At 40.6% G+C, this 27,459-nt stretch overlaps 3 protein-coding genes across 6 annotated transcripts; 1 reads left to right on the forward strand and 2 right to left on the reverse strand.

The window, feature by feature from the left end:
• Positions 1 to 21: 21 nt before the first annotated feature.
• On the forward strand, positions 22 to 14,091 carry parp12a (poly (ADP-ribose) polymerase family, member 12a). 3 transcript variants are annotated; one of them, XM_086109431.1, is made up of 12 exons: positions 22 to 379; positions 459 to 507; positions 6,612 to 6,747; positions 6,896 to 7,163; positions 7,262 to 7,357; positions 8,355 to 8,538; positions 10,429 to 10,606; positions 10,916 to 11,151; positions 12,346 to 12,415; positions 12,494 to 12,621; positions 12,730 to 12,881; positions 13,016 to 14,091. In XM_086109431.1, exons 1-12 carry the CDS (start codon positions 220 to 222, stop codon positions 13,360 to 13,362), a joined length of 2,004 nt encoding a protein of 667 aa, XP_085965557.1. In that variant the 5' UTR covers positions 22 to 219; the 3' UTR covers positions 13,363 to 14,091. The 3 variants fall into 3 exon arrangements, with proteins under 3 accessions (XP_085965557.1, XP_085965556.1, XP_085965558.1); XM_086109430.1 differs by lacking the exon at positions 459 to 507 and having other exon boundaries at positions 60 to 379; XM_086109432.1 differs by lacking the exons at positions 459 to 507; positions 10,429 to 10,606; positions 10,916 to 11,151 and having other exon boundaries at positions 60 to 379.
• On the reverse strand, positions 2,543 to 5,844 carry LOC147205942 (uncharacterized). Its single transcript, XM_086109440.1, has 4 exons — positions 5,606 to 5,844; positions 4,612 to 4,655; positions 4,044 to 4,537; positions 2,543 to 2,945 (listed from the first exon to the last, which is right to left on the reverse strand). Exons 2-4 carry the CDS (start codon positions 4,625 to 4,627, stop codon positions 2,898 to 2,900), a joined length of 558 nt encoding a protein of 185 aa, XP_085965566.1. The 5' UTR covers positions 4,628 to 4,655; positions 5,606 to 5,844; the 3' UTR covers positions 2,543 to 2,897.
• Positions 14,092 to 14,103: 12 nt separating the features above from the next.
• Positions 14,104 to 21,290, reverse strand: tbxas1 (thromboxane A synthase 1 (platelet)). 2 transcript variants are annotated; one of them, XM_086109433.1, is made up of 14 exons: positions 21,190 to 21,290; positions 19,870 to 20,003; positions 19,584 to 19,677; positions 19,098 to 19,144; positions 18,892 to 18,988; positions 18,335 to 18,451; positions 17,964 to 18,052; positions 17,734 to 17,882; positions 17,106 to 17,236; positions 16,692 to 17,000; positions 16,521 to 16,609; positions 16,282 to 16,419; positions 15,200 to 15,362; positions 14,104 to 15,131 (listed from the first exon to the last, which is right to left on the reverse strand). In XM_086109433.1, the coding sequence occupies exons 2-14, from the start codon at positions 19,962 to 19,964 to the stop codon at positions 15,048 to 15,050; spliced, it is 1,602 nt and encodes a 533-aa protein (XP_085965559.1). In that variant the 5' UTR covers positions 19,965 to 20,003; positions 21,190 to 21,290; the 3' UTR covers positions 14,104 to 15,047. The 2 variants fall into 2 exon arrangements, with proteins under 2 accessions (XP_085965559.1, XP_085965560.1); XM_086109434.1 differs by lacking the exons at positions 19,870 to 20,003; positions 21,190 to 21,290 and having other exon boundaries at positions 19,094 to 19,144; positions 19,584 to 19,672.
• Between the last annotated feature and the right edge of the window lie 6,169 nt (positions 21,291 to 27,459).

Genomic DNA, 27,459 nt, shown 5'->3' on the forward strand with positions numbered 1-27,459 from the left:
TTCTTTCAAAGTTTCGCAAAGTGGAAGACGGTGGCCGTAGTCCACAAGCCTGCCTCGAGATGAACGCAAAAGTATCGAATTTCCTCATCCAGACCCTGTGTGACAACCAAGGCAGTTTGGACTTCAGGGTTTTGACTGGGAAAGTGGAACAGACGTTTCCTGCTGCGGCGCAAGTTCTTCACCATTTTCTTTCGGACAAAGCCAGAATAGCAGTGCATAATGGCATTCTGGCCGTCGCTGCGGGTCAGATATGCAGTCAGGACAGTGTCATTGTGGCAAAAACGTCGCTACGGATCTGCCAGAAGAAACCTGGCGAGTGTTTGCAGTGTGAGAATTTGCATCTTTGCAAGTTTTATGTGTTGGGGACCTGCACGTTTGGGTGAGTAAAATGCTGATTAATTAGATCACGGGAAGGGAAACCATGGTCCTCGAGAGTCATATCTTGCCTGTTTCATTAGATCTCTCCCTACTCCACACACCCGATTCAACTGATCGCTGCCGTTTCAGGTTTGTACAGAGCTTGCTGATGAACTGATCGTTTTAAGCAGTTGTGTTAAAATAGAGAGAGGGCGATATGAAACAGGCATGGTATGGCTCTCGAGGAACCGGAGTCCCCTGAATTAGATGGTATTTTAAAACAAACCCATGAGCCAGGTAATTCAAGATGAGGTCAAATGTGTCTGTAAAATCTGCAGTTTATTTGAATGGTAAAATAATGATGTACTATTTACAATTAATTAAACTCTAATGTGTGCATTAAGATAAATCCGATGTGATTGAATCTGTAAAATTATACATTCTGAGGATTAGGAATGAGATGTCACTTAAATCAAAATGAGTCAAGGCAGGTGAGTGGTTACTAATAGCAATATACATTGATAAGACATGCTCCTTTTGAGTTTTGTGCCTAGGCCGATGCTCAGCGAACCATGCTTCCGTTCGTTCCCTGTTAATATGGCCACCACAAAAGTCCTTGGATTGTTTTTGATGTGAAAATCACCCCTGCCACCATGGCTGCCACATTGGCACACTGTTTAGGCTGGTCTTGTCTACTGAAAGTAGCAACATGATAGGATTCAAACCCAAAATGAAAATCTGTCAACATGCTAAGTCTTGTTGAAGGCCTCTTCAACTTGCGCATGCAGTAACAAGAATTTTGAAAATCGTCTCAAGTATTCTAGAGAAATTGAGCGTTGTGTGGGGAAAAAGTACCTTTTTGAGGAAGGTTTTTGTATGATATTGCCTCTGGAACATTTGGTCCCCAAACACCATCAAATTAGAGTAAAACAGTATAAATTCATTATTACTCAACATTCTCTTTGATCCTTTGTTTTGTGTTCTACTCGGCGAACCTCCTTCTCCGTTTGCTTCACGAGTTATACTTTTACAGTATCTACAATATCCGCCAATTTTGCGAGCAAGCCAAAATTGTGAGATGTAAACGAGTCAAAATTGGCATCATGTTTCAAATGCCGTCACTCGTTTTAAAATCGAATTAACTAGCGCAAAGGGAAGATTATTAATGAGAAAAGCAGTGCGGGCAGTAGAATACCGTAGGTCAAGTATGTAGATAGTGAAGTGTGCATTCTGCAGACAGTGAAGTGTGTATTCTACCCATGTTTAAACATAATGTACAACTATCCCATGTCAGCATGAGAACACACACATCCTCATGCCTGCAAGTAGACCTTTGCACCCAAGAATCATCCATCACCCTTGAATCATCAATCACTTGATTGAATCATCAATCACTTGATGACATCAGTACAGTACTTCCTTAGTGGAGACAATGTGGAGAGACACAGACCTTCGGAAAGCACCAGTTGATACAAGTTGATTAGTTTCGGAGAAACAGAGTCCGATGCCACGTCTTAAGTTTTGGTACCGCCCCTGACGATATAAATGTGTTGTGAATCTTTTACACCTTTGCACTCGTGATCCGCAGCCATTGTCTGTAGACCGCGGGTGCCCAGAATATTCTGCAAATAAAACCTTCGAAGGTACTGTTCGTTGGCTCCAGCCTGTATTTGAAAAACCCACATCCTCATCGTCCGAAATTAACGAACACACGGAGGAAGAGTAAGGCCGACTCTCTCCCCCAACAATAGACAATATATTTTTTGTGTGTGATTTTATTTGTTATGGGGGTTTAGAGAGGCAGGTACTTATTACATGTTTTTTGTTGTTGTTGTTGTTTTGGGTTTTTTTTTTAATTCCACAAAGATGGCGGCCACTTGTCACGTTCCTAACTGTAAGTCTGCTTACGAATGACGAGAGCCGCGCAAGCCAGAAGTGCATGACCATTCTCAGTCTGCTGAATGCGCCACATTATGGTTTACTGTACTGGCATTGTGGGCAAATTATTCTGAAACTAACACAGTTTGAAAGGTACTGTACAAAGGGGCATTTTGGGTGGACAAGACTCTTATATTGAATTTGTGATCGGTTGATTCCAGGTACGCTAAATTTAGGTTCCACTGTACCGTAATTTATTGAGATGCACACGTAGACTTGGACTATATTACAGCACTGACAATGAACATTTGTAACTTTTTGCACTTTTATTATTGCAAATAACCATATTAGAGATTGTTTTTTTTTTCATGCCAACCACAAGAAACATTCCATGGTTTGATAACACAGTGGGATGACAATCAACGTCTGTAACATGTTCGTGTTTCCACTCGGCCGAGAGGTTTCAAGATAGAAAACATGCCGTGCCAAAAAGTGACGCGTGAAGAGTCCACAAATCCTTTTAAAATCTACACTGAAAAGCAAATACCCAGTATATTTGGATAGAAGCACTGTATGAAAACATAAATTCTGTTAAAGTGATAATGCCTTTTAGCAGTTAGGGCTTTTCTCTTCAGATGGTAGCATACAGTGGAAGGATGGCCTCAGTCGGAGTCGCTGCTGCTGCTGCTGCTGCTACTGCTGGAGGAATACTGTGAGGACAGATTAATGAGCATCTTAATGCATTGTACAGACATCATTAGGCTGCTGTAGCTCAAAATGAACATGTTGAGTTACAGTGGAACAGTGGACCCTCCATAGGGGAACATCATCTTCTCCCTGATGCCTGCTGACTTAAGTTGATTGATCTTTGTTTTGAATTTTCCTCAGAGGAAATAATATCAATGTGACTGCATGAGTTCTAAGATGGCCACCACACACTAAAAAAACGATATACAGGTAATATTTTTAACTGTCCCAACTAACCAGACTTGAGTTGAGAGAGTGTGCAGTATAAAAATGAAGATGGATCATATTTTTCAAAAAGCAGCAGAAATATTCCATAGAAGATGCCGTACAAACTATTTTTCCTCACAGCAAATAATAATGAAAAGGTGAGTTCATCTGTCCTTTATTTAACTGTACACATAATACGTCAAATAAGTGATAACGTGTTTGAAAAAGTGTTAAGCAAAATACGGTAATAAAACTAAAATAATGTACAGTAAAATTACTCTGCATTTGGCACTGTATGAACATGTCTTTGTTTTGGGTAGAGTGCCAAAGATATTTTAATTGTTTTTGGAGTAATTTTGGACTGCTGAGAAAATGATAACCGTTTCTTTGACTTGACTCTAGTTTTTGAAATTTTTGATATGTGACTGTTAATTGATGTGCGTTGACAGTTCATGAAATGTACGGTAATCATTACTAAAAGTAGTGTTTGCGCTTTTGACATCATATGCTTTTGCTTTTCAAATATCTGTTGTTCGCTGATAATATTGCATAATTCTGAGAAATGTTGCCCGATTTTCTGCTGCAATGTGATTTGCATGTAGAAGGCTTTCTGCTATAATGATTGTTAACTTTCATGATAATGCATAAAAAAATAAAAAAAAATCGAAGAATACTTTATGGACATGCTTGAAAAGACAAACAGCCGCATCAAATAGGATAAAGAAAATATCTTTGTGTCTGAAGGTGACCCAACATGCACATTCTTACCACTTTTCTTAAACACAAATATGGAGTATCTAAAAAAACTAGAGTTCGGTTAGACAGGACACCTGCCAGGGTAATGTCCATCTCACCTTGCAGCCATGGTTGTAGTAACCATGCTTATACAGCTTGTGCACCTTCTTCAGCTTTTTCCCTTTCTTCAACTTTTTGTGGGCTTTATGTGCCACCAATCCCATTGCCATGCCAGTCAGGGCACCGCCAATTCCCCCCCTCGGGGGATACATTGTGTTGACCCCTCCATAGTAGAGATGACCCTTGTTGTGGTGGTGGCCCCGATAATGGTGGTGGGGGTAGCCTTTCGGAGGCCATGGGTATGCACCAGGGTAAACGCCTCCAACCGGGGCCACCGGATACCCGCCGGGCGCCACAGGGTAGGAGTGAGGACCTGGACCCCCCGCGTATGGCCTCAGAATCGGGGGCGTGTTGGTTGTCATGGCTGGGTTGACAGCCATTGGATATTGGACGGGCGGGTATTGTTGAGGCGGCGGCTGGGGATAGACTCCTGCGGGCGGGAATGCGGGGTTTGCGGGGTTGTAGCCAGGAGGAAAGGCTGGGTTGGATGGACCTGATATACAAATATTCACGGTCAGCCACTATTTAGTCCCCTCCAAGAATCACGGATGCGTATGTAAAGTCTACCTTGATTTGGCCACATGGTTACACTTCAGGTGTTATAAAAAGTTCTGGAAAGACATGGAGAAAAATGAATGGAATAACATTGGATTGTCAGAATCGTGAATATATACAGTGTGTTTGTGTGTGTGTGTGTGTGTGTTTATGTGTATGTATGTATGTATGTATGCATATAGAGGTATTATATAAGAAAACCTTTATTAGTCTCGCAATGGAGAAATTCCCAATTCACAGCAGCAAAGTTATGAAAGGAAGAAGTAGAAGCACAAAATATAGGAGCTGTTGGAAAGGCAGCCACTCTCGCGGCGCCATATACTGTAACAGTATATACACAGTGTATATATATATATATATATATACTGTATATTCAAATGTCAAATTCACAGTAAGAAAAAAAGCATTAGCCCTTAAAAGAAAAATAGTACTATTCACAATAATAAAGAAATAGAAGCTAAATGAAAACTTTAAACTCAACCGCCTATAAGAATCAGAATGAAAAATTCAAAATGCAAAAAAGTTTGAAAACCAGAAATGAATGATTGTCTAAATTAAACAGTATTCAAGTAAAAAAACGAATTAGAAAAATCACAAAATACAAAAAATTCGAACATCAATGACGCAAGATTGTCTAAAAAGTTTAAAAAAAACAGACAAACTATGAATAAAACAATAACTATTTTCAAAAATGTTTTAACCAGTGAACTCACACTGTTAGTTATGGAATATTTTCATGACCAAAATAGGAATAATGTGATATTCACCCTTTCAGGGTCAGCGGTTACTACAGTGGACAGCTGATCATGTTATCAGGTTACAGGTTATCATTATTGGTGCATGAAAGGGCTTGGATAGTCAGTTTTTCCATAATCAGCGTCAACAATAATTGATGACAGTCATTAATCCCAACACCTTGACAATTTAACATCAACCTTTTGGATAAACACATCTGATTAACGATAATAACCCTAGTATGAAAGTAAGAAGTGATCCCAAAGCTCACCTGTGATTGTGTAGCTCTTAGCAATTGGTTGTCTTCCGCATTCAAGTAGCAGCAACGGGAGAGAAACCAACATTTCAGGAAACCGCGCCCTACCCTTTTAAGTCACACGCACTTTGCTTCATGTTTACATGTCATGGAACAAGTGAATACAAAGTGCCACGTCATTGTTACCACTTGCATCACAACTATCGTTTAGTTTTAAAGGAGGGCTAGAAATATGCAGATGACAAATGGACTCACCTGACATTTTCTTAGGTTCATCTGTACAAGTGAATACGGGGGGGGGACGGGGGGGGATCATCCAGACACAGAGACGATTGATTGTTGACACATCAATGATGTGACATCATCTTTAATTGCTGTCTCCATGTAATGACGTCTCCGAGCAACAATGTTGTAATTTCTCCAAACGTTTGTCCCTCCTCCCTTCTTGGTCATTCCTGTTTCATTGATGAGATCTCTTCTGTGAGATGCTCACTTGTAATCAGAGGAGCGAGGACAAGGAGGTTTCAAATAAAGAAATGAGATATGAGAGGAGGGACAGTGGGTAGATAGAGAAAACAGGAAAGAGGGGTTCAGCAGCTAGGGGAGGGGCGAGAGGACAATGGGCACAACAATAGCTGGAAATTTAAATACTGTGTACGATATGCAAGTAGGGAATAAAGATATAAGATAAGATAAGAAGATATAAGATAAGATAAGAAGATAAGAAAACCTTTATTATTCCCGATTCACCGCAGCAAAGTTATGTAAGGAAGAAGTAGAACAACACAGTACTTTACTATACTTAAACACATTTTCTTGTGTCGGTGAGCTGCATTTTGAGATTTACTGTGAGCGATTGAGCGTCCAACAGAGTAAATTGACAAAAACAGTCAAATCGAGCATCATTCCAACGTCCACCCTTATTGACCAGTGACCACAATCATTAAGTGCTAATACACAGAAAGAAGTGTACATGCGTAGCCATCTTTCTATCAATAAAACAGCTGTTTTTGTTTTATAGATTGAAATGTAAATGTCCACACAACTTGACTTGGCCGCACAATGTAGAGCTGTTGAAGAAACATGACCTCCTACACCTTTCAGAAAGACAACTGTTCCAAATGTTATTACAGAATGACCCCTACCTTCTTCCGGAGGTAAGTAGTTGTGGTGCTAATGTCAACTATTGCTTCATTCATCTAATGACTTCAGATGTTAAAATTCTTCTCAGAAGTGTGGAAAAAGTGCAAATATAGTGCATAGGAATATAATGGGCCTTTCATGTTCTTCTTGACTTTCCTCTAGATATGCTCACATTACAATATGGGCGAAGGTGTCAGCGGTTTGTGCAAGTTCACCTCTACGTGCCACAAGCTTCATATCTGCAAGCCCCATTTCACCACAGGAGTCTGTAAACTAGGCCCATCGTGTTCCAGAATCCATGATGTTAATCCAAAGGTGCACAAGAGTTTTGAAAAATTCAGCCCAGAGATGATTGCGAGTCTCCCAAAAGTCTACAAAAATAAAAGCATGCTCACGGATGATCAGAAGAGTCGAGCTAATGCCGCTCCTGGTAGTATATTAATAAAATATATAAAAAACAATTTCTAAATTGTCATTGCGCTTCTCCTTTGGTCTAATAGGTGCGTTTGTCACATGTGGTATTTTCAGAGTATAGAGGTGCTGCTGTGTCAGTGGGTGCAACTAAGGATTCTGGCACAAAGGAAATTTGCCTCTTCTTCCTCAAAAAACAATGCACCTATAAAGGTAACACTGGGCTCTCACTTCCACTTTGTTTATTTGTATTTATATGAAACTAAAGAAATGGTGAGACTTTTTTTTTTCAGTTTTGATATCTAGCAAGTTTTAACGTACAGTACATACTGTGCTTAGGTAAAGGAAAATAACTATTACCAACTAAACCTAACTATGCCTGAAAATTAGTCATTTAAAATATATTTCAGATAGAAGATAATGAAGATAAAAAAATGTTTAAAAAAATAATAATTCCATCCAGCCATTCAATTTTTACTATTAAATAAATATGCATTGAACCTGGAAAAATCTGATCCAGCAAAGTAGATTAGCACATTGTTCAGGGTGTTTCTTCCTGCTCAAAACTCGGACCATTTCGCACAGAATAAGTAGAGCCGGTATGAGAGCTGCATGTTTAAAAAAGTAAATAAATATAATAAATACATCTGCCTTTACAAATATGATAATATTCAATTTAGGTTCACACCGTGTGTTTTAAACACAGTGATGTTATAATGGTTGTCGTTTGCAATTGCATACAAATGCACCACGTTATACTCGGAGGTTTTTCGAATGTTTAGCTTTTTCTCAGGACGCTACTTGAGAATGAAAATTTTGGAAACCATTGTCTGTATGATGCAGTGTTAGAGTGACACATCTTTCATAAATAAGCACTAATAAACATTTTAAAATGTATACACTGAGCACTTGATTTTTTTAAAGGACTTTCAGATACCCAATATTAGGGTCATAGCAGACCAACGAGCTGCGCGTCTGTAAATGTAACTCCTCAAAAGCAATTTGCATCGTGATGACTATGGCTGCTATGATTGACAAGGGAAATGCAGTGAAGTTTCCCATAATAATAATAATAATACATTTCATTTATAAGCACCGTTCAAGACACTCAAGGACACTTTACAACCAAAACAAGAATAATAAAACTACAGATAACTGCAGTCTGTGTTACTTTAAAAACCACACATATTTATTTATTATTTTCTGACAGAGAAATGTCGCAGTGTCCACTGGCACTTACCATATAGATGGCAAGTTTTGGACGAGGACTGTGTGACCTGGAAAGACCTGAGGGACATGGAGAAAATTGAGAAGGCCTACTGTGACCCTACAAGAGAGTCAAGCATCGAACACGAGACGTACACTGTCGCAAAATTGAAAAAACGGTTTCTCAGGTTTGTGTAGCACATGAAACATTAGGTCAAGAATTGAAACACACTGTACTATATAATATTGACAGCTGTCTTAATATTTGGTCGTTTTATTATATTACATAACAAAATTATTAGAAACCATACTCAGTTAGATGGAGTGCAACTTTATCTACCGTATTTTCCACATTATAAGGCACACCTAAAAGCAGTGAATTTTCTCAACAGTCGACAGCGCACTTTATAATCCAATGTGCCTTATTTATGGATCAATATTCTGATTTCATGGATGTAGTATTTTAAATGTTCTGCGGTTGTGAAGGCTCTATATCAATCACTGATGAAAGTCCTCCGGATTTTCATGAAAATTCCTCCGGAAAATTGAGGAAAAATTGCCTAAAATGAATCCGGATATTAGTTGACAACATTGAACGAACACGCGTTTGAGTTCGTTGTATTGCTTGTGGCGACGCCACTCGAGCGAAGCGCGCCTTCAGTCAGCACGAACATGTACGCACGCGCGCGTCTTTTTGTTTCAACCAATCAGCGCCGACACCCCCGGCGTCACAGATCAAGGAAACTTTGATCTACGACAACAGCTAAGCTAGCGGAGACGACACAACGCTTTTTGTCCAAATTTTGCTTTCACGATCGTAGCCATGTTGAGGCACTAACACTAGTAACAGTCACACCCTCCCCTCACATTCTAATGGCCTCTCCATATCTCGGAGATTTCGACATTTCGGCGAGAACGGAAGCCACAAAGGGTGCACGTGTGCACACAAAAGGCAGATTAATCATTGAATGTCGAGTATTTGCATAGCGTTTTGTGTAAACTAATTCATGCGTGATCGGCCAGGTACGGACCCAGCGCAATGTTCAAACAGGTAGACAGGCAAGCTGACATAGATGTGAGAGTTAGGAGCACGTTCAAGTGGTCATGGCTTGAGGAAAAGGACTTGAACTGAGATTTTTTGTCTGACTACATTAGAAAGGTCGACAAACCTGGTAAGTCAGCTAAGATCATATATATATCTCAGGGGTGCCCATTACGTCGATCGTGATCGACCAGTAGATCAGGGACTGGTCGCAAATTAATCCGAGGGGTGTAGAGGGAAAAAAAAAATTGTGTCTCTTTGCATGTTAGTAATATATTTTTTGTGTTAATGCACACTTCACTCTAATCATTCTATCAGTCTCACTTTCACAAAAAGTATTTAAAAAAGAAACTAAAATAAAGCAGGTCATCTTTAACCTACGGTGGCGTGTGACTGTGTCACCGGAAGTTGTTAGCGCTCAGCAGTCTGCAGTTGCAGCTTGTGCTCAGAGTTGCTGCGCTAATCTTTTATCGTTATCATTATCATTATTCTCATTCAGAGTTTGTTTTGTACAATTCAGCGAGGGGACGGGCAAAGAATGGGAATCTGGAGGGCCGAGAGAAGCATTTTAAAACGCTACGCGTGAGCTACGATCGTTAAAAGGCTGCCCAAGTGCGTCGCATGCCTCAGCGTCAGGCTGTTGCTCACCATGGCATGCGTGTGGACGTGCGTGCGCGGTAACGGGTCGATCCCGGGAGGTTGGTTGATCGAAAAGTAGATCTTCGGTCAAAAAAGTTTGGGCACCCCTGATATATATGATTCAAAAATGATATCAAAATATTTTCAGGAAAGTCCACTTTTATCTCTGATGAAAGAATAACGAACATACCAAAGGGTTAAACAACCAATATTTGGCTTTTTAGATATATGGGTAATATATATTTCCCTCCAGTTGCTTGGCAGAGGTGCTGAAGACTCAAATGTCCAAACAGGCTCGTGTTTGAAAATACAAGTTGGGATTTCATTGGTTTATGTTGGTTTTCTAATGAAGAGTCAGGCTGTGTGTTCAATATCCAGTCTTTTCGCTTTTCTTCAGCCTCCCCATAGCCACTGGAATGCAATCAGTTGACTTCATGAGTATGACTTCCAACGGCTCTCCTGTGCGTCGCCTGTCGACAGCCTCCTCTGTAACGAAGGCCTCTCACTTTAGTCTGACAACACAGTGGCTCTGGTACTGGATGGAGAGCATTGTCAAATGGCAGGAGTATGGTCAGGTAAACTGGAATTGTTTGGATTATAATTGTAGATTTTTAATATATACAAATCTCCGCACAGTTGAGGCTGGATTCTTTGAGTTTCCAGAACAAGGTTGAGAGCATTTTGTCAAACGCACCACACAAAAGCCAAGGATGATGAGTTAACTGTAGTTGCTGGCTTCAAATAATTCTCAGATGTCACACATGTTGGTGGTTTAATGCCCATTTTTCTTGAAAAAGATGACGCGAGTCCGAATACTGAGCTTGAGTGAATATTACAACTGGTTCGTTTCACGTTGTCCCTTTTGTCCCTTTGTGTCACTTTAGAGCCAAGTTAAGATGCCAGACTCTCTCACTTCTGAAGCGCTGGAGAAATTTTACTCGATCGACCAAAAGACACAAATATCTTTCACAGCTGGCGGACAGCAATATGTGATCTACTTCAAAAATGAAGCAGGAACTCTGCAGATGTATCAGGAAAATATAAAATATTTAACCAAGCGGGAGGTCCGAAGGAGGCCTCGCTTTGTGTCCTCCAAAGATGTGGAGGTCATGCTGACCAGGTACGTTTGTCGGTTGTGTTCCACATCCAAATATCGTCGTTCTACTCAGGGTTTGTGGACACGGTGTTGTTTTCCACTGCAAACCGGTGAACCTAAATGTCATTTGCTTATTTCAACAGTGTCTTGGGGTTGTTTTTGAGTAATTTCCTAAAATGTTAGTGTGTGACAATGGCGCTCATGTGCATTACTGTGGGCAGGAGCACGAATGGGTATTGAATCACAAGAATCACTATGGTGGCGGACAGCCCATATGCACCAAATCTTGGGTACAATGCCATGAAAAAGTATTTTGAAAAGGGGTCAAACACATTTTCACAACACTGTCAACCCACTCTATTAAACTGTAGCATTACAAATACGAGTACTGTAATTTCCACACTAAAAGGTGCTTCGTAGGAGTATTAGGCGCACCTTCAATGAATGGCCTATTTTAAAATAGTTTTCACAAAATGGGTGCACTGCATTATAAGGCGCATAGAATAGAAGCTACAATAGTGGCTGGGGTTGCATTATACATTATACACACTAGTTGCCGCTACGCTAAAGGGAATACAATACAATATAGCTTTATTTATAAAGAGCTTTCTCAATCGCTACAGCTGTAAAGCGCTTTACAGAACATTTAAAATCCTACGGACAAGAAATCAGAATATTGATCCATATATAAGGCGCATCGAATAATAAGGCGCACTGTCGGCTTTTGAGAAAATTGAATGCTTTTAGGTGCACCTTATAATACGGAAAATACGTTATTTAAATTATTTTTGAATGACAATTTTTCAACTCAGTTATACTGATTAATTTAACATTGATCTTTTATTGGATATGGAAAGACTTTTTTTAAGCGTATGTGTGTCAAGTTGAGTGCATCAATCCTTTTGGGATGTAGAAGTGGATATGAGTCTTGAAGTTTGGTGCAGGGAACTAAAATAAAGCCAAATGCCAACGGCTGGTCTGCTGTATTGCATTTTCAATCCTTTCTGCAAGTAGAGGTGTGTGTGTGTGTACGTGTGTCTGTGTGTGTGTGAAATAAGTCATAGTATGTCAAGAAAGAAAGTGTTCCTTTGATGCATAATAGGAATACATATTTGTATAAAATTAGGTTTTTTGTTTTTTTTACTGCATTTGTGAATTCCTTCCTAAATCTCACAGCAGTTTTAAAAATACCGTACCTTCATAAATGTATCCTCACAGCTCCGGGCCTTTGACTGAACAATGCCCTCCCCATTGGGACAAGAATGCCCTGCCTGACATTGGATACAAGGTTTCTTTTATTATTCCTGACTGTGCTTGACATTTTTGTCATTCTTTTGTGAACTTATTGAATCATCTTCCTTGCCAGCTCGTGCCTCTTCCCAAATCTCCAGAGTATGACAGGATTGAATGTTTGTTCAAGGCAACAATGCCAAAGAGTAGGATCCACAGTATCAACAGGATCCAGAACCCTTTGCTGTGGACATCCTTTCAGCTGTAAATCTCGCACCGCGCTTGAAAATTCAAATGATGGCTATGTCGTTGTAAGACGCTGAACACCACAAATTGTCTTTTGTGTGTGTGTGTGTATGTGTTTGCATTCAGGCACAGAGATCAGATGAAGAAGAGGAACGGAGGGAAGCCTGTTATTGAGCAGTACTTGTTCCACGGGACAAACGATAACTTGATCGCAGCCATCTGTGAGCAAAACTTCGACTGGAGGATGAGCGGCGTCCACGGCACCGCCTTTGGCAAAGGTACATCAAAGCACGTTCAAGACTTTTTCCTGTCTGAGACTTTATTGGTTGGGTTGCAGTGGAGGCAAAGTTCAAATCTACTGCGAAAGCAGCGTGCATGCTTCATTCCTAACTTGAATAAATTGTCTTTCCAGGAAGCTACTTTGCCAAACAGGCTTCTTACTCAAACCGCTACGCCACGGTCAGAAATGGGAACAAGAGTATGTTTGTGGCCCTGGTCCTGGTTGGCGATTACATCAAGGGAAGCAGCCAGTATGCCCGTCCACCGGCCAAACCATCCATCCAGGGGGGTGCTGGAGCCTATCCCAGCCGTCTTCGGGCTGTAGGCGGGGGACACCCTGAATCAGTTGCCAGCCAATCGCAGGCAATGAGCCTAACCCTTTACGATAGCTGCGTTGATGACGAGAAAAACCCCACTATTTTTGTGATCTTTGAACGTCAGCAGATTTATCCGGAGTACATTATTCAGTACTCTGAGTAGCAATAGCAGATGTTGCTTAAGGTGATTCGGGAGGTTTTGTCTTCCAATGATTCTGGTGTTTCCAATGAGAGCTTTGGTTATCCCAGGACCAACTTTAGTTTTAAGAGTTCATCAAAATAACAAAGGTTAAAACATATATACTTTCTTGGCTTCAGTAAAAAATAGTCACTAAGTATAACAAAGTGCAGTACTTGATTCTTAAGACTTGGGGAAAGTTGTGAATGTAACTAAACATTTTTTTCGAATAACACAGAAAAGTACTTTACCAAGACATAATCCATATGAACCAGACATATCAAATTTGGGACATAACAAATCTGGCCCTAACAAAATGAAGGTAATGCTGTCTGATCACATTCTGAATTGTCACACAGGTGCAAGAAAAAGTTAACCATTGACAGAGACTTTGCTTCTGATGTCACTTTTCAGGGCTGCTGCTCCTTTAAGAGTGACTATAGAAAAAGCTAAATTAAATATGTGCAGGGATGATATTTTGACATCTGAACTAAATTAGTAACCAGAGTAGCAAATCCAATTTGGAAAAAAATGTAAAAGGGTTGACATTTTTTTTTCTAAATTGATCCAAAATCATTCTTTTAAAGCCATCTGAAACAAGATCTGCTCAATACTGTACACTAAAATTTTGTGTTGAGGGTGTCCAACTTACAGTTTTCAATACACAGTGTTTATTTGTTGGGCAAATAAAATGTGAGTTTCTACATTGTTGAATTATGATTGCCCTTTGACTTTTCCTTGTTTCGTTTATTTGAGTTTTTGAGTGACACATTTTCAAAGAAATACAATCATTTTACTGAACTGTAATTTTTGACAGAACAAAATGAATAAAAGTAATCCAGAATACAGCAAGGTGTCGGTAATGGATAAATAAGAACATGTTACACGCCATGCTAATGTACAGTGCATCTGAAGTATTCACTTTTTTCACTTTGTTCCAAAGTTGATTCAAATCATTTCTCCATGCAACGCCCCACAAGTATCGTCTTTGTTTTAAATACATTGAAAATTGACATTCTGTGAATGTCACCAAGTGGCTCACACCGGAATCCACATACATCCATGTGGCTTTTTATTACCGTAGTACTGTCATAAATTTGCAAAACTGTCCCAACAAAATGAAACTTTTTCTCATGTTGTCATTATGGGGTGTTGGGTGGAGAATTTTCAGGGGCAGGTAAATTTCTTTGATTCCAGAATAATTCCGCAACCAAATATGAAGTGCACTGTTTAAATTAAAAATGCACGATGGACAAAACACTCACAATCCTGAGCAAGAAAATTATGCGGTAGTAATTCATAAAGTCGTGATCCTCTCCAGCCTTCCCAACAAAATATTTTGGATGAAACCAACATATGTATCATCGGTAACATCGAAGGCAGAGCCGAACAGTGGTATCAATAATCTACTTTTCTCTCTATGGAATCTCCGCTTTATTAGTCCATCTATTAATCCTCTGATGAACTTTTTTTTTCCAGCATAAAGAGTCAAAGTCACTTTTATGACTTGTGGAGCAGCGACAAAGTCTTCCTATGATTAACCGAATGACTAGCGTGTGATGTCTTTGAGCTTATATATACTGCACAGAAACTGAATCACGTCTGGATATATTCAATGTTGAAAGTAGCAGTTCAGAGATGCCAAGTACAAATCATCTCTGTTTCAGATGTCAACCCTCGTCCCTTCTTGTGATCTTAACAAAAATGCCGTTTTTGGGTCCCAGGGTGCTTGATGACTTCAAGTCAAGCGGAACCTGGAGGAAGAAAAGAATAATCAGAAGTTACGTTAAGCTTCAGGTGCACATGAAATAAAGCAACTCACCTTTGTGGCAGAGCAGGTTATGATGTTGAACTTGTGGAAGAGACTGACCAGAGCCATCTTGATCTCCAGTTGGGCAAGCCTCATGCCCACGCAGTTGCGGGGCCCGGCCCCGAAAGGCAGGTACACAAACGCGTGCCTGCTGGCTTTAGCCTCGGGGATGAATCTAAAGGAGTGATGCGTGCTTTTCATTTCACAGACTCTCATTGAGTAAAAGCCATGAGCAATAACCTGTACAGTACTCGACTCGCATTGGGAGTCAAGGTGAAATGTAAAACACAATTGCACTGTGCAGCTAAAACTGATGTCTTTTAAAAATTGCCTGCAATTTTTGTCTGCTATTCTGCTGTATGATTTCTAAACTGTCTCGGAGTCAAAAATGTCAAGTCATGGAATCAGATCATCAATAAATGGATTAAATTAGATCTGAATGGGCTCGTATCCATAAAAACTATAGCGTTTTCTTGGTGTGCGCCAAGCTATGCTTAGAAACTTGTAGTGAGGAGTCTTATACGTCTGAACCCGAAACACTCAGAGACCAAGGACATGACAAAACGTTGGCCTGGTAAGTGAGGATACGGAGAAACACCATTGCTAGGTATGAGACCATCATTCTTTACAAGCACTGACAGCACACACACAGACACTCACACACACTAAATTCTCTTCAATACTTGTAACGATCAAGTGTGGGCTAATCATGTTAATCGTGTTAATTTATTTTTTAACATATTAGTAGCTAAGTAGTGGCAGAACTACTTTCAATTGCTTGTATGGTATGTGATAAACAAATTTAAATAGTACAGTACAATAACTCAGATGTCCTGTAGATCAGAAATTCTTAATGCTAAAAAAAAAAGAAGTTATGGAATACTATTACCGTATTTGTAATCTGCTTTTCAACACCTTAAAATCCTAGATCTGCATATCATCAAAAGGGTTGAGGCTGAGCTGGAGCCTTCCCACACCTGACTGAGCCAAAGGTGGAGTACAACCTGGACTGGTTTCCAGCCAATTTCAAGTCACACGCAACCCTTTTTTTTTTACATTTAGGAAATAACTTGTCCAGCTGTGTTCGTGTTTACCTCTCGGGGATGAACTTCTCCGGCTCGGGCCAGTGCTCTGGATCATAGTGAAGGAAACCCGCTGGGATCTCCAACAAGGCTCCTTTTGGGAGGCACACTCCATTCACCACGCAGTCCTGCTCGATTTCCCGAGAAAACCTTGACCAACATCATGGAAAAACAGCATTTTTTTCCCAACTTCTTTTCTCCCTGTATTGTTTTTGTCTTCTACTGCCGACTATAACTCTTGTTTCCGTTACCTGAATCCAGGAGGATAGAGACGCAATGCTTCACATACAACCATATCTAAATATTTCAGCTCCTGGACGTTAGTGTAGTCAGGGGATTCCTACAGTGACAGGGAACACATAATGAATCGTCAAACTTTCAGCATGCGCACAAACAGCAGACAAAGGCAGCGACAAGCTTACATGTTTGCTGAAGAAGTCATCCACCTCCTCCTGCACTCTGCACTGACACTCTGGATGGATTGCCAGCAGGTAGCAGGTGAAGGCCAGCGTGTTGCTGCTGGTCTCATGGCCAGCCAGCAGGAAGACGAAAGCTTGGCCTACAATTTCATCTTCTGTTATCACCTTTTTCGACGGACGCTGGCCGGACGACTCGGAAAGTTGAAGAGTAGACTCTGGAGTCCTTTGATCAGACTCAGCGCTGTGTTCCGAAGACCCGCCCTCCTTGCTGCTGCGCGCATCCAACATCAGCTGAAGAAAATCCTGCCGCCTCTACATATAGATTCAGTCAAAAAAAAAGGTTCTAAACTGCTAAAAAAAATATATAGTACAGGGCTCTGTAATGGCCACACACTGCATTTAAGAATTTGCTCAGACCTGCTGAGGAGGTTGCTGCTCCCTCTGCCTAATGATCCCCCGAATGCTGTTGATGAAGAACTCATTCATTTGGCGGCGTCGTTTGTTGGGAATGACTCCCATCAGTGGAGCCAGAATGTGCGGAAAAGCAACTGCACAAATTCATAAATTGTTCATTTAAATGTTTGGCCTCACATACTGCTGGGATTAAAAAATAATCTTTATGATTAACATTTATTGTAGTGTGCAAATGCCAAAACGACTTAATATGGCGTAATATTCACATTTGTTTTCCTATGTGTGATGTCACATCAGTTTATGCTAGCCTTGTTAGCTAGCTAATACATTCTTTTAGGGGCCTCGTGATGGCGGTTTGTTTGTGTTGAATAATTTAACCGCTGAATACTTTGTTCAATTAACAGGTTCATTATTGTGTTCTGTACATGATTTGGTCTTTTTTGCTTTGCCCCCTTTTAAGACGGGTGCCAATTGTTCGCACATTTTCACTATTTGCGGCAGGGGCCTATCGGGCGATTCCTAAAATTCAGACATCTATACCGAGCGGAAGTTACAACAATTTGTCAATACACGTACACACAGAGATATTTTCTTAATGTTACAATTACATCATAAAACAGGCTGTCCTTACTGAAAAAAAGCATGATGGGCCTGAAGAAAGAAAATGAGAAGAACATCTGAGCATGGCGGACAAATGGGTCATCTGGGTGATTTTGAGAGTCCACCTGAGTTGCAAACGCCACGCTGCCGATTACGTCCATAGTGAAGCAGCCGAAACACCTGGTAATGAAACGGGGAGAGAATTTAAAATTGACTGGCTTGGATTGCCCGTCTTCTATTGTGTATGAAATTTGCGTTCACCTGTGAATGTCAAAGGCTTCCCCTGACTCAGCATAGACGTTCAAATTGTTCATTAGGGCACTTGTGGCTGTTTGGATCAGTGGAACCATCTACTGGAGCATACAAAACTTGTCATGACAAATAGATTTCACTCTTGTAATTCTATTTTCATCCATTCATGTTCTTTCTACACAGCACCTCTACTCATGAGTTTCGCGGATTGAACTGGAGCTAATCCCCCCCAAAAAACTATCAACAAGTTCAGCGGCCGTACATGAAGTCAGCTCAGGTGCGTGTTTTGATTAATATTACAAATGTTTTGCATTTTATTTGTACATTTTTTTCATCGCTTTGAAATCATCCAGTATTCAAATCCTCAATTTGACCCTCACCTCTTTCATTTTGGCAGCACTAAATGATGGAGTCAGTATACTCCGGACTCTTTTCCACTGCTCATTCTTCAACATGAGCAGACAATCGCTCATAGGTTTGTTGGCAAAGCGATTAGTCTGCAATCAAGGGAAGAACATTTAATCAAGTACATTTAATGATTGACTAAGTTCTCAGTGGAATCAGGAGTTAGCACACAAAGTACAGCCCCACTCACCTGACATGATATCCTGTTCCTCACAATGACATTTGGCACTCAATTTGAGGCAATGCTGTGCTGATCTACACTAAAGTACCACAATAGTGAGGGGCCCGCATGAATAACCTAAAGTGCTAATCAAAACTAAGCACTATTATCCTTTCACAAGGCCATACTTGTTTACAGCTTTTTATTGCATCTCACTTTGTTGTGCCGGTGTACGGTACCTAACTGGTAGCAGTTAGAAAACGACAACAGCTAAGGTGACATCAAACAAGGGCTGGAAGTGACATAAGCATGTAAATATTGGATTTGCAACAGAAGGAATCACGTGTCGCGTGATGTTGTTCAGGTGCTCACCATTCTATTTGGAAAGCTGCTGAACTCCCTCACCATCACTTGTCTGAGCATGTCCGGGTCTGCCACGACCACCACTGCTCTCCTTCCTAAATAATACCTAAAACACAGCAAGTAGGAAGTGGAGGCTCAACTAATAACAATGAACTCTGCACGTCATTTCTGTATGACAGAGACGAAGCTGAAGAAAATGTTTTGTAACTACCCACAAACTCGACCGTGTCATTACGAGGTCACGCAGGGGTTGGAAAAAACCCTGAAAGGATGATGGAACAAAAGAGATTATAACAGCAACATGTAAACTGTAAATACCAAAACAAGAAAGAAAAGAAAACGAACAATCAATACAATACATCTCCTTGAGCAACATGGTCGAATAGTGGTGAACACCACGTCTGCCTCAAAGTCATGAGGTCTTGAGTTTCCTTCTACAAAATATGCACACTGTAGTTTAGTTAAAGACTGTGAATTATCCAAAGATGTGAATGTGAGTGGTTGTTTTTTTTAAATGTGACTTGAGATTGAGTGCAGACCAGTCCAGGATTCACCCTGCCTCTCGCCTAAATTCAGCCGAATGAGAAAGCGGATGGATGGCATCATGCAATATCTTGTTGTACAATCAAAAGGTCATCAGTTTTACCATCTATTCAAATCCTTTAGGAGTTGCACATAAAATCTTTCTGTCCACAATTTACCTGACGAAAGAGGAATAGATTTCCAAAGAAGGGGACTGGTTTTGGATGTTTGATTCCACATCGAGTGAGGACTGAAAAGGGGTACATTGAATACCTGTGAAACAAAAACAAAAAGAACTGAGAGACAAAATAATTGCATCTTCTCTAATGCATACACTGTCATTTTGTTCTTGGTGATCATAAGGTGGCTAAATTCATTTTGACCAGCAAGAAGATCTGGAGTGACTTTCTGCAGTTGTTGTTGATCTGATTGCCGAAGCAGCCAGAACCCCAGAACCATGCTCACCAGTACAGCAGAGCCAGGAAGATGAGGCCAAGTGTCAGAGATAATCCGCTTGCCTCCAGGTGCAATATGTTAAGAAAGTCCACTTTGGCCTCCATGATGTAAGGTCAGTTCTCCGCCACAAGCAGCCAATGATTCTAAAAAATATATAAAACAGACCATATATTCTTTTCAACCATTTAAGATTATCAAACAAAAATGGTCAATGGTTTTGTACAACATCTTTTGACATTTAACTAGGTTTACACTTACTACACAATTAGATTTAATATATGTGTCATGACTGTTCTTTTGTCTCCATCAGGTGGCAGTCGAGGGCCCTCCCTTCAGTGTGCACACCTGCTGCCAATGATTTGATCCATTGCCATGTACAGTATTTAAGGACTGTCAAAGTGGGCACGGTTTGTCGGATTATTCCTCACCTTGCTTATGCCTGTCTCCAAGTGTTTAATTTTCTAGACGATCTCTCTACTCTAGTCACGCCGTGTATTTTCTCGCCTCGTTTTGCATTCATCATAGTAAGTATTTTTGTTGCTAAACCGAGTCTTGTTGTTGCATCCTTCGTGTTTTGGGCTATTTTCTTGTCTTTTCATGACTAGATATTTCCGTTCATATTATCCTTGCGATTAGCAAGCGTTTTTGGTTAATTTTGTTTTTCCCTGGTTATTGCAACCAGTGTTCTTTTTTTCCTACCTTGTCGGTCTTGCGTTTTTGTATTAATAAACCCATTTTGTTTAATTCCATCTGAGTCCACGTTTTGAGTCCGTTTCTGTTCCGGACTCTTCCGGAACCGTAACAATGTGAAATGAGACAATACAGCACATTTTCTGAAACATTTATTTTGTGCTATGAAACACTTTACCCCCCAATTGTGCTGGTGTAGACGGCAAATTTCCCCAGTGTGGGATAAATAAAGGTTCTTTATTTATGTAGCGCTTTCACAACAGTTGCAGTAGTCATTCAGTGCTCCGTTTACAAAGAAAATATCGCTATTCTATCATGCTTTTCATGTGATTATATTTGTAATGCACGCACGTATTTAACCAAAACACAAACTGTTTAGAATGATGCATAACACCCATGCAAACGACAACAACCACAGTATTAACAATGGAAGAATACAAAATTATAGCTCTCTGAAAATGTCAATCAAAACAGAGCTTTGCAATGGCTCAATCTGGCTCTCGGAGTCGATGCCATTAAATGTGCCTGTGCCCCTTGGTTGGAAAATTTACAAGTAATCATTCCTTGCAATGCGAACGTCTGCATCGATCCGTTCCCTCGTGAATTGTGCGGATTAAATTTCTGGGTTGCGAAACTAACCAGTCTGTCCAGATTCCCGCTCTGTAAAACCAAAATCTGAGTTGAACATCGAACGCTTTATTTGTGTCCTTTCGCCAGTCTCGTTGAGTCTTGTTCGTTTTGTCATTGGCTTGCAACCGAACGGCAAGAAAAGGAAAACACTGCCACCGAGTGTCAAAAGAGAAATACTAACGTTCACATTGACCCGTTAGTGTTTGTTGTAGTGTTTTCACGAAGGTTCTCGTGCCATTTGATTGGAACAGTTGGAGATGCTGCGAAACTGAACAGCTAAACAAAAGCATGACCTGCACGGGCTTATTTCAATCATCTGTGGCTGACAGTTTGTAAAACGTAGCTGGAAGTACGAGTAGTAGTAGTACGAGTCGTGCAATCGTACAATGGTAGCGGACGCTGTCAGTGCCAAAATTTAGGAGAGGAGGTTAATTTAATCTTCCAACAATGGCGTTTTGAATGATGACCTGAAATAAAAATGATATCATGTTATTAGCAGATAAGTTATCATTAATGAACCCGATTACTGACTTGTTGAACTTGAGATATAAGGATGCACAGTTCCTGTACTCTTTCTAGGTTATCAGCAGTTTTGGTAAGTGTGATCCATCTTATTGATATTTTCATTTGCTTGATTACTCATTCTGATTGTATGATTTAAATATTACTGATTCTTAAAACATGCATTACGTTTGTCAACTGTCACCATCTGATTGCTGGTGAGCCAGAGAGCAACTCAAATTTTCTGATGGTAAGTTCACGAACAAGGGGAAAGGATATCACAGCATGTAGTTCCTCTTTTGGCCCATAGAGGTCATCTTCTGCCCGTATCTCCACTTGTTACACGTGGTAGAATGGCTGTTTGATTTCTGATCCGCTTTATCCTCACGCGAGGGCGTCGGCGGGTGCTGGAGCCTGTCCTTTCGGACAGCAGGCGGGGGACACCCAGAACCGGTTGCCAGCCAATCGCAGGGCACACACACAGACTAACAACCATCCGCGCTCACACTCACACCTAGGGAAAATTTTAGAGTGTCCAAACAGCCTGCCATGCATGTTTTGAAATATGGGAGGGAACCGGAGTGCCCGGAGAAAATCCACGCAGGCACGTGATATGAATCAGACTCCCCCCATAAATCTGAATCATTTAAACTGGCACACATGATGTCAAAAATGCTGGATGTGGCTTGAGAGTGGTCAAGTACTGTGTGGGTAGAGATTTCCTTTGTCGTTGTTGAATGTGCTGGCCTGTAACATGCATGTATTTTGGAATGGGGCAGGAAGCCGAAATACTTCATGAAAGCCCATGCGAGTAAGAGCATGAAATCTCCTCCAAATAGATTCAAACTTCAGAACTGTGAGACATGTGCAAACTACTAGGCTTTCCAGTTTTAATAGTAGACTATTCCTTGAAGAAAATCCATCACTCCTCTTTTTGAATATTTGACATTTAAGCAAGCACGCTCTTGTGCACAGTACTGATGGCTAAACTTAAAACTTTCAAGACTGCTGCCCAAAGACAGCTGGGATTGGCTCCAGCATGCCCGCAACCCTTGTGAGGATAACAAGATTAGAAAATGGATGGATGGACATAGTTAGCCTTGCACTGATGTCAACAACACAACTCTAAAATCTTAGAGATTTTAGAAAGTAGTTCTTGCCAGTAAGTAATTCAAGTTGTTAGTAATATGTAGTTGGGGCGACAGATGGGAGATGACTTCTCCCTGTCACAGTCATCAAGGGCAGGCAGTAGAGGTAATGTAAACACTATTAACCATGCATGATGAAAACCACCTAATGAGATGAGGGATCCTTAATTTATTACTCCAGCCGACTAGACTCTTGTTGAATGTCAGTGAGAATGTGATGTGTGCAGTAACATTACGTCTCATAATGTCACCTTCTGCTCGTGAATTTCAAAACCCCTCGAATCCATTGCATGAGGACACAATATGTCACACGCTTTTCCTTGGAGCATTTACTACTCAGAAAAGGGAGAAAATGGAACTTTGACGTTAGCGTGTATGGATAAATTCAAATACAAAATGTCAATTCAGAATTCAGTGGTATTCATCAGAATGGGCTTTTGTGAGCTCGGCAGGGGTGATAGTAGCTTTGTCCTCTTCAGATAAGACCTGTCTTGGTTGATACTGCATGCGTGAATAATGCATTAGAGATGAAAACCCCTCCCTGGTTTAGAGATGGACAGAAATAACACTGACGTCAGGTTCGGGCCTCATGGTACCAGTGCGCATGAAGCGAGTCTAGAGAGCAGGGCTCAGCCTGCACTTTTTCTCAGGGATCATATATGCCTCTCAATCCGGCTGTCTCCCTGATAAGGGGGGGGGGGGGGTGTTGGGAGGACATCTGCGTAATGCGGCGCTCTCATTTGTCTTTCCATGGTGACGTGGCTGGTGCGTTAGTACCCGAGAGAGAGAGAGAGAAGAGGCCAGTTGTCATCATGATGGCATGGGGCTGCGGGAAGGTGATTTTGACAGGTATTATTCATATTGACTATTGCTGTCAAATTTATAACGATGGCCTTCATCACTCAGATTATACGCAATAACCTTCCCTGCGACAACCCTCTGATGCTTAATCTGGTTGGTTTATGTTTCATGTTGTATGCATAAATATGTTGTCAATATATTTGTTTAACACCTTCGCCAATAGTTCTGCATCTCATCGTACAATGCACAATGCACATTCCCCCTGGGGAAACCAGGACGGTAGTGCGAAACGATTTGACAAGACTCTGTAGCTGCGCCAGGCAAATTTTGTAAATACTGTGTGCCTCTCATAAAAGAAAACGGGGAAAAAAATACTGGCATCATCTCCATTTAAAGGAAATCCTATTTAGATCAAGCCGTTTGTTGCACTGCGGACTCGCAGTTTGTGTGAGCTCATAAAATCGCTTGAGAGGGAAAATGCTGACAGGAACGCATGCCGTATATCTATCAGGGGGGTTGATGCATATAAAATTGGAGTGCATAACTAAGTTTGTTTTGATCTGTTTTGCTACCAAGGATAAATTTACAGTAGAATAGAAACACAGTTGTCGACCACATAGAGAGTTCCTTCAGACAGCTTTCTTTGTGTGGACTTCCTCAGCCAGTGGGAAGGAGGATGAAGAATGAGTGTGCGAGCTACAATGGTGGAGGAGAGATGAAAGAACATCTGACTGCCGTCACCACCATCTCCTCCTCTAGCGTTTGATCCTGTCCTCTGGTCGGCGTGCTGCCCGGAAACGTAGCAAAGTCTCGGACCTTGGTCTAGGCCTAGGCATTGGGATTGGAGACAGAGCGGTTTCGGCTTTCATGGACTGTGTTTTTTTCCCTCAGAGAAATACACAATCAGTCAGAAACAAATGCTGCTGATGTTGTGGGTCTAAAACCAAGGGAAGATGCCATCTTGTTTTTTTGTTTCCTGCTCAACCCACTTCGCATATTAATGTGACATTTTTAACATACTGCGAATGTGTGTGCTGCGTGGATCAGCACCCAACGAAAACATCATAAATTCATATATAGTTCAGTAATTACTGATTTAGGGAGAAATTCGGGTTTACCCTGCACAGTCAGTCTACATAGAGATTTAAATCATCACTGAATGGCACTCGAACCCTCTCTGCTTGCACAGAAGATAAAAAAGAAGACAAATGAAACATTTAACAATCTGTGAGGTCCAACAAAAAAAAAAGCTCTCATATTTAAATAAATGAATTATGGCATTATTTCAAATGTGATGTCAAAACAAAGTTTTGAAAGTCCCATTCGTAATGCCCCAATCAGGACCCCAAGATTTCTGATCATTTCAAAAAGAACAATTGTACTCAGACACTCATACAAACCTAGAATATTTGTCTGTGAAATGTTACATCCACGTTTTAAAGTGGGTCATGCTAAGGCATTGCTTTAGGTCTGAACCCAATCTGTTCTGTCCTATTGCGTTTTTAATGAGTACTGTATCTCCACAAGTGTGCATCAAATGTGTAGTTTTGCTGATCGAGGCAAAGCAAAGATGCGCAAGACAGTCATAACACGAGCCGATTGCCATCATTTTTGAGAAGTGCGGACCACCTGGAATCCTGGGATTCAAAGTCATCTCTCTGTCTGTCACCACAGATATTTTTGTATGCAGAAGACTATACTACATTTTTTTCGGAATATCTATACATTGTCAAAAAATGTATATCGTCCTTTGATTTTCAACAGGATTAATACGTTTCTGATAAGAATCCAATTGAGTGAGAGCATCTGGGCTAAAAGTGTCAGGACTTCACTTTGAAAACTACTTGAGATAAGCCTGGTCATGTCAAGGGGAAGAGAGGCTAACGTCGAGTCTATTGATTTGGTTTGAGGAAGCCCCCACACACCACAAAAGAAGAATGAACCTCAAGCCATCGTAACAAAAGTGCAACCCAACCAACCTCATTCCGAAAGAACCCTGAATCTAAAATTTCTGTTTTATAAATATATTTGCAGATCCATTGCATTGAAATTGTGAACAACTGTGAATTGGTTTGTACATTACAATCATCAACTCTTTACTAATGCAATGGTAGAAGACAGAAAAAAAGGCAGACGTACAACTCCCGCTGTAACGTGCATGATGTGCAAATTAACGAGAGAGCCGTGCTTTGTGTGTATTTTTGTTTACATGACACCTCAGAGGCCATCTGAATGAATCATTTTGATATATATTAATTTGGCAGTACATAAACCGGTATCATAAATACCACTCCAAGTTTAATAACAAACACTGTTATAATGGTTGCATACACAAATTACAACAACGCTGTTGATTTATTGCAATCCTGAAAAATACTTGCTGGCACATCGCTTCCAATTTGTTTGAATAAAAGAATAAATGCATCCAAAATGAATTTTAGTCATTGGAAAGTGGGGCATTACAAATACGGTACTGTTTTAAAAGTAATACTTTAAATAGTGACAATAAAAAAAAAGAACAATTGAAACAAAAAAAAAAATGCACGGGGATGCATTATAATCGAATCGCAGCTCTCTGAATTGTAAGCGAATGAAAATGAGAAGTTGCAAAAGATTCCCGCCCTACATCCAACCCATTCTAGTCAAAACAATATGAGTAACCTATGATTAACACTATCGACTTATTTTATATCGTACAAATACATTGTAAGGTCGTAAGCGTTATGTCTCTCCAACATCCTAAATATTCACACCGGCAATGGGAACGGCATGGTTTATTATAGCGCAGCTGCAGTGCTAATTCACTTCTTTAATTACCGGCTCGAAAACATTATACGGTTTGAATTAGGCTTATCAGTAGCGCCGAGGCTAATGACACATGGGCAGCAACCACGTCATCGTCTCAGGCACTATTGGCAAATGGATGAGAATATAGAGCAACCCAACAAACTTGTCTTGAGTCGGGTTGAATGGTAAAAGCATATACCTGGAATAGTGAATTCAACTTAGTAAAATGCTATAAGCTATTTCGGTGATCATCAAACAGGACTCACAATTTCCTTTCATAAGTGATTTTTTTTTAATGAGGAATTTAATTTATATTGAGTACTGCATCTTTAGTTGATTTTACATGTCAATGTTAATGACACTTTTAGTGGACTGAGTAGCAACATCTTGGCTATTGAAAGGCGGCTCTGATTTGACAGTTTTTAACTGGCTCACAGAAAACAAACTGTATATGATCAGCTCCTTAATTTACCTTTGTCTGAGTAGAACAGGACGCACGGCAGCTAAATCAATTAAAATCCCATTAAAGTCTGCACCATTATTGAGGTCATTACCAAGAGAGAGATGCCGACTGATGGCGATGGATCAAACCAGCTGAAATTCATTCATTTATTCATAAACATGCAGCTGTCGTGCCTGGGTGGTCAGTGCAGTATAATCAAAATAGAAAGTGCATTAGCAGTGACTTGCCTTAATATCCGCAAATGGCACGAGATGTGTGAGAACAAAAATATCAGATATGAAGGCATCATTTGAGGCTTGGCAGTATATGGACCACAAATACACGCTTAGTGTCAACAAAGAACTGCTTGACATTGTACATGTCATCCCCCCTGCCACCCTTCAGACGTCTCCCATTTCGATCTTCTTTACAACTCTGAGCAGCAATTGTGCTGCTTTAAACGACAGACGATTTGGTACAATCTGTGTTTTGTCGTACAGCAATCTCCTCAGCTGCATGACTTTTATTGCCGTGTTCTGACTGAAGTAGTCTCCTCTCTTCATTTCCAGATGAATGAGACATGCTGTCAGACAACTCGAG

This window comes from Hippocampus guttulatus, chromosome 4 (assembly GCF_054856545.1).
Source record: "Hippocampus guttulatus isolate MCC_2025c chromosome 4, RoL_Hgut_1.0, whole genome shotgun sequence".
Lineage (NCBI taxonomy): Eukaryota > Metazoa > Chordata > Actinopteri > Syngnathiformes > Syngnathidae > Hippocampus > Hippocampus guttulatus.

Coding starts and splice junctions, on each gene's coding strand:
- parp12a (XM_086109430.1), top strand. CDS start 60: ATGAACGCAAAAGTATCGAATTTCCTCATCCAGACCCTGTGTGACAAC. Junction 10,607..10,915: donor AATGGCAGGAGTATGGTCAG/GTAAACTGGAAT, acceptor GTGTCACTTTAG/AGCCAAGTTAAGATGCCAGA. Junction 11,152..12,345: donor GTGGAGGTCATGCTGACCAG/GTACGTTTGTCG, acceptor GTATCCTCACAG/CTCCGGGCCTTTGACTGAAC.
- LOC147205942 (XM_086109440.1), bottom strand. Junction 2,946..4,043: donor ACTACAACCATGGCTGCAAG/GTGAGATGGACA, acceptor CTGTCCTCACAG/TATTCCTCCAGCAGTAGCAG.
- tbxas1 (XM_086109433.1), bottom strand. CDS start 19,964: ATGGAGGCCAAAGTGGACTTTCTTAACATATTGCACCTGGAGGCAAGC. Junction 18,989..19,097: donor GTAATGACACGGTCGAGTTT/GTGGGTAGTTAC, acceptor GCTGTGTTTTAG/GTATTATTTAGGAAGGAGAG. Junction 15,363..16,281: donor GAGAAGTTCATCCCCGAGAG/GTAAACACGAAC, acceptor TCACTCCTTTAG/ATTCATCCCCGAGGCTAAAG.